The following is a 5,321-nucleotide window of genomic DNA, read 5'->3' on the forward strand; positions in this document are numbered from 1 at the left end:
TGTGCTGTTGTGCTGTTGTGCTGTTGTGCTGCTGTGCTGTTGTGCTGCTAAACTGTTACACTGCCATGCTGCCATGCTGTCATGCTGTCATGCTACCATGCTGTCCTCCTGTCCTCCTGTCCTCCTGTCCTCCTGTCCTCCTGTCCTCCTGTCCTCCTGCTCCTCTATCCTGTTACCCCGGTGTATCCTCTTGCCCACCTGCCCTCGTCATGCCCGCCCCCCACCCTCCCCGCCCTCCGCCACACCATCCTCGCCGACCGACAGACAATCACCTTCGGCCCAAACTCCGAGCTGGATGAGTACAACATCTCCATGCAAAACAGCCTCGCGCGGCAGATCCACGACACGGAGCAGCTCCTGGAGCACCACTCGACGGATCGCCCCGATGCCGCCTCCCCCGACCAGGCGGCCATCACCGCTGCCCTTGGGCATCTACGCCAGGCGTTTGACGCCCTCCGCGGTGCCGGGTCGTCGACTGCCGCCGCCGGCGGGCGCGATGCCAGCACCAGCACCAACGGTGGCGGCGGCGGCGGCGGCGGCGGCGGGAGCAGTGGTGGTGGCAATGGCGGCCGGGACAGCGGCGGCCGCGCTGATGGCCAGGTTTCTCGGCCACCTCCGCCACCTCCGCCGCCCGCCCCTCCCGGGCCGGCCTCATCAACCGGCTCGGCCCGCTCAGTGCCGGTCACCGAGGCCCGGCCATCGGCCACCGATGACGGCTGCCTCCTCTCCATGGAGTCGCACTCCTCCTCCGGCATGGCCGAACCCCCCACCCCCAGCAACAGCGGCGCCGGCGCCGGTGCGCCTTCTCCGCCCCCGCCCGGGAGTGCTGCCCCCTTGATGGATCCTGCTCCTGCTGCCCCTGCCATTGCTCCTGCGACCACGGGTACGACCAGCAGCCCCTCGCCCCCTCCTTCCCCTTCGCGCGGGCTGGGCCTCTCCTCCGGTGGCGGTGGCGACGGCGACTGTCGGGCCCTGGCTGGTCAGCAGCAAATCCGGCGCTCCTGCCCCGAAGGGGAGGCCGCGGCCCCGGCGCCGGTGGCCAAGCGCCCTCGCGCCGACGCCGCTCCCTAGAGAGTAGCCGCGTGTCCTTCCCCCCCCCCCCTGGTGCACCATGCCCTTTCTTGTTCAGCCCTCTCTCCCTCTTCCTTCCCCCTTTTCGGGCGCGAGCGCGTGACACGCGCACCTCCCCCCTGTGCTGCTCTCCCCCCCCCCTCCCTTCCCCTCTCCCCTCCTCCCCTCCCCTCCCTGCTTGATGCGGGGTGCGTGCGCGTGCGCGGCCATGCGCCCATGCGAGAGGGGGGGGGGACGGGCGGGGAGCGGGCGGGACGGCTGTGCCCAGACGCGAGAGTGCTACACGCGCACGCCTGCCCTGCATACACATGTCCCCTCCCTTTTCCTGCCCCTCCCCCCGCTCCCTTTCATCTGCCTCCCTCCCTCCCCCGCCCCCCCCCCCCCTCTCGCTGTCTTTTCCCCTACCTCTCCCCATCGTCGGTTGCCCTTCCTGCCGCCTATCTTCCCCCGTTTGTCTCGCCTTTTTTTCCTCCTTCCGCGATTCCCCCCTCATTTTTGTCCCTCCCACCCTCTTCCACGAGTGTGTGTCTGTGTGTGTGTGTGTGTATTGCTTCTCCTCCTCATTTCCCCTGCGCATGTCCTTGAATTTGTCCCCATATCCACGTATTTTCTCCCAGTACTAGAGAGAGGGGGGGGGGGAGGGGGTGTCTGGGTCACATGTATGCAGTGTGTGCATACATGCATGTGTATATGCGTGTTTACGTGTGTGTGTGTGTCTGTGTGTGTGTATCTGTCTGTCTGTCTGTCTGTCTGTCTGCATGGACGTGAGAAGCCGGTGGCAAGGGGAGCACCCTCTGCCTGCTCGCCTCCCTCTGCCTGCTCGCCTCCCTCTACGCCCTCTCCCCCCTCTCCGACCTCCCCGCCCTCCTCGACTCTTAGCAGCCTGTACTCTGCATCCCACCACGCCGCCACTGACGTGCCAGCTGAAAAACCCTCCTCGTGTGCTCGGCAGATGATGGCGCAGCCTCGGCCGCGGCCGGCAGCCCGGCAGGCCGCTCGGGCCGTGAATCGGGCTCTCGCTCGGCCAACTCATCGCCCTCCCCCTCGCCAAGCCCCTCCACGCAGTTTGTCCAGGGTTTGCTGAGCTCCTTGAGGTCGCTGGTGCCGAGGGGGAGCCCCGGGCCCAGCAGCGACGCCGCAAGTCACCGGCCCTCGAACCCGCCGGCCGCGCAAGTTCCCGACTCGGCGCGCTCCAGTAGCCGGTCCTTTGACATCCTCTCGCAGTCCAGCAGCGACGGCGCGTCTGACCCCTCCTCACCGGGGAGAGGCGGCTCGGCCGAGGAGGCCACTGGCCGGCCACCACCGGGCGCCGCCTCGGCCAGTTCCTCGGCCGCATCGCTGACACCCTACGCCAAGGTGCAGGACCCGGGGGCCGGCCCGCCGGAGTAGCCCCCCCCCCCCCCCCCCCCCCCCCCCCCCCCCCCCCCCCCCCCCCGGGCCCCCCGGGGCCCCCCCCCCCCCCCCCCCCTGCGCCTCCCTGTGTCCCGCCCGACCGAGCGTCCCCGGGCGCCTTTTTCCTCCCTGTCCGCGACATCCGGGCGGGGGCAGGAGGCGCGGGGACGGGGAGGGGGGCAAGGGGGCGAGAGCAAACACGCGTTCTCCCTCCGCCAAAAAAAAAAAATAGAACGCCATGCTCACTGCGCATGCAGGAAGGGTGCCATCGATTGGCGGTGGCGGTGATGCAGACCGCAGGGGGATTGCCCACGCGCGCGCCCCTGTCGTCCCCTGGTAGAGGAGGAAAGGAGGCAGGCAGAGAGAGAGAGAAGAGCAGATGCATTCATGACATTCTATCCGCATGGCCGCACAGCACCGGACGGTCAGCCAAACTCCAGGCACACATAGATCCCGGTGGTGGCGGTGGCGGGGGGTTTGCGCCGGCGCCTGCCGGTCGGGGCGTCGCCCTCGCTCGAGGCGTCGGTGTTGGCAAGCAGCGGCGGCGGCGGCGGCGGCGGCCCGGGTGTCGATGACGAGGCCGGCGGCTGCGAGCCTGCCAGGGTGAATGTGTCGACATCTTTTTTTTTTTTTTGTTTCGTGCGCCGCACAGAGGGAGGCGCGAGAAGGCGGACAAATGCCGCATGGGGCAGGGCCCCCCAAAGGGGCGTGGGCGCGTGCGTGCGTGCGCATGAGATCGCTCGGTCAGCCGGCGCGGCACCATCAAGCTTGGCGGCGACGCATCCGTGCGCACCTCGGATTGTGCAAAGCCGCTGCGCTTGCATCAGACTGGCAGCCGAAATGCAGTTGGGGATGGCTGCATCGCCGGCGGCCGGGGAGAGGGGCGAAGCGTGCCGGGGCACATGCACGTGTGGATACACATGCACACACACACACACACACAGAGGGTAGCGACAGAGCATCAGGAACCGCATACGGGCCAGGAGGAGGCATGGCGGCAGGTCCCCCCCCGCCCTCGCCGAGCAGCGAGGCCCCCCCTCCCCCCCCCTCCCTCCCCCCCGGCGCGCGGCTGCTTGTGAACGTACCCCGGCCCACGGCCACCAAGAAGATAACCCGGCTGCGGTCCATGTTGCCGATGGCCTGGGAGACGATCTGGTCGATGGATCGGCACTGGCCGCAGTCAATCAGGATGTCCACCGGCCCGGCGGCGACCCCGTCGCTCGGCCCGGGCCAGTCGGCCGACACGCGCGGCAGATGCGCCCGAAGGAGGTGGAAGTCCAGTGCCCCGGGCCCGGCTGCGCCTTGCATCGAGCCGGGTGCCGTGTCATGCGCCGACGGCGATGGAACCAGCACCGTGGCCTTGCCCCCGCCGGGGCGGTGCCCGGCGCCGGCTGCCTCGATGGCCTGCAGGTAGGCCCGGTCTTCGGATGTGGCCTCCGAGGGGAAGAAAAAGCCGGCCCGGCCGCCGGAGCCGGCATCGCCAGCCTCCCCGACCCGGGGCCCGGTGCCGGCCGGATGGTGCGCGCGCCCCCGAGCCGGGCCCGTCTGGTGCCACTCGCGTGGCTGCCCCTGCCGATGGGGCGGTCCCCGGGAGCTCATCCTCTGGTTGTGGCGTTGCAACGGGAGCCAGGAGAAAGAGAGGCCAGGTGAGCGGGTAAGGGGGGAGGCGAGAGAGGGAGAGGGAGAGAGAGAGAGAGAGAGAGGGGGAGATAATTCACCGCAGGGGTGTGGGGGGTGTGCAGCACTCGGCTGCATGCACGGAGAATACACCCGCCCGAGGGGGCGGGGCGTCCAGCAACCAGCCCCATGAGACCTGCATCCGGGCTTGCCGCCGGCCCCCTCCGCCCCCCCCCCACCTCCGGGCCCCCGGACCCCCCGGCCCCCACTCCGTCCAACGAGAGACTCAACGCGAGCCCACTGCGATCTGTTGATCGGGGGCCGGCCAGAGGCGCATCACGCCGGCGGTGCTGCCAATCACGCGACACGTGCTACAGTGTCGGAAGGGGATCCCGAAGAGCAGAGCGCCAGTATCAGCCCCGCTTAACCTCGGCCGCGAGGCGGAGGGGCGTCCACGCGCACACGCATTGGTGTTGGGGGGTGGGCAGACGTCCGTTTTTTTTTTCTATTCGGCTCCACACATGGAGAGGGGCCGGCGGGGCCGGGGCCGCGAGGAGGCCGGGATGCGGGCACGACGTGTGCCGCGCTCGCGCCCCCCCCCCCCCCCCCGGCCCTCCGGCTGCCAGGCCGGCGGGGCAAAGGTGCGCCCGGGGCGTCCGCCCGCGTACGTGCCCATCCAGGGGTCGGGACACAAAAGGCGTTCAGAGCGTGGTCGCGCAATTAGTCACAGGTGGGCGCTCGCTCGCCCATGGGGCGTCCTGGCCGACGGCAGGCGCGCCCGGCCGGCGCCGCGCGCCGGTTCCCCCCTCCTTGAAGGTGGGTTGCCGCCGAGTCCCGCCCGGACCCGGGGGCCCGGGCGCGCCAATCCGCAAATGAGCCACGCGCGCTCGGCCGTCTGTCCCCCACCACGCCGGGCCGGGCCGCGCCCGGGCCCCCGCCGAACGCGGGGACCGGAAATTAGCCCTCCGTCCGCCCATCTCCTGTGTGTGTGTGTGTGTGTGTGGGGGGGGGGGGGGGGGGGGGGGCCACCAGCGGGATGGGCCCGGCCGCCCGGGGTCTGTGTGCGCAGGCCGCGGGCTTGTGCAAATGGGCACCGGCATGCGCGCGGTCATTGCCCTGGCATGCGGGGGCGCAGGCGCGCCGTGTAAAAACGGATGGTGCTCGCCCTGGGCAAGCCCGTTTGGGTGGGGCTCTGGTGGTGGGTTATTTTGTGCCGGCCCTCCCGGAGGGGGGGGGGGGGG

At 70.3% G+C, this 5,321-nt stretch overlaps 2 protein-coding genes across 2 annotated transcripts; one reads left to right on the top strand and one right to left on the bottom strand.

Moving 5' to 3' along the window:
• Window positions 1-81: 81 nt before the first annotated feature.
• On the top strand, window positions 82-2,471 carry H696_01863 (hypothetical protein; the record flags this gene model as incomplete). Its single annotated transcript, XM_009495764.1, has 3 exons — window positions 82-180; window positions 265-883; window positions 2,024-2,471. 3 exons carry the CDS (start codon window positions 82-84, stop codon window positions 2,458-2,460), a joined length of 1,155 nt encoding a protein of 384 aa, XP_009494039.1. The 3' UTR covers window positions 2,461-2,471.
• Window positions 2,472-2,888: 417 nt separating this feature from the next.
• Window positions 2,889-4,155, bottom strand: H696_01864 (hypothetical protein; the record flags this gene model as incomplete). The annotated part of the gene is made up of 3 exons (XM_009495765.1): window positions 3,549-4,155; window positions 3,257-3,319; window positions 2,889-3,082 (listed from the first exon to the last, which is right to left on the bottom strand). Exons 1-3 carry the CDS (start codon window positions 4,060-4,062, stop codon window positions 2,889-2,891), a joined length of 771 nt encoding a protein of 256 aa, XP_009494040.1. The 5' UTR covers window positions 4,063-4,155.
• Window positions 4,156-5,321: the final 1,166 nt, after the last annotated feature.

The sequence above is a fragment of the Fonticula alba genome, assembly GCF_000388065.1.
Source record: "Fonticula alba strain ATCC 38817 unplaced genomic scaffold supercont2.3, whole genome shotgun sequence".
NCBI classification, from domain to species: domain Eukaryota; order Rotosphaerida; family Fonticulaceae; genus Fonticula; species Fonticula alba.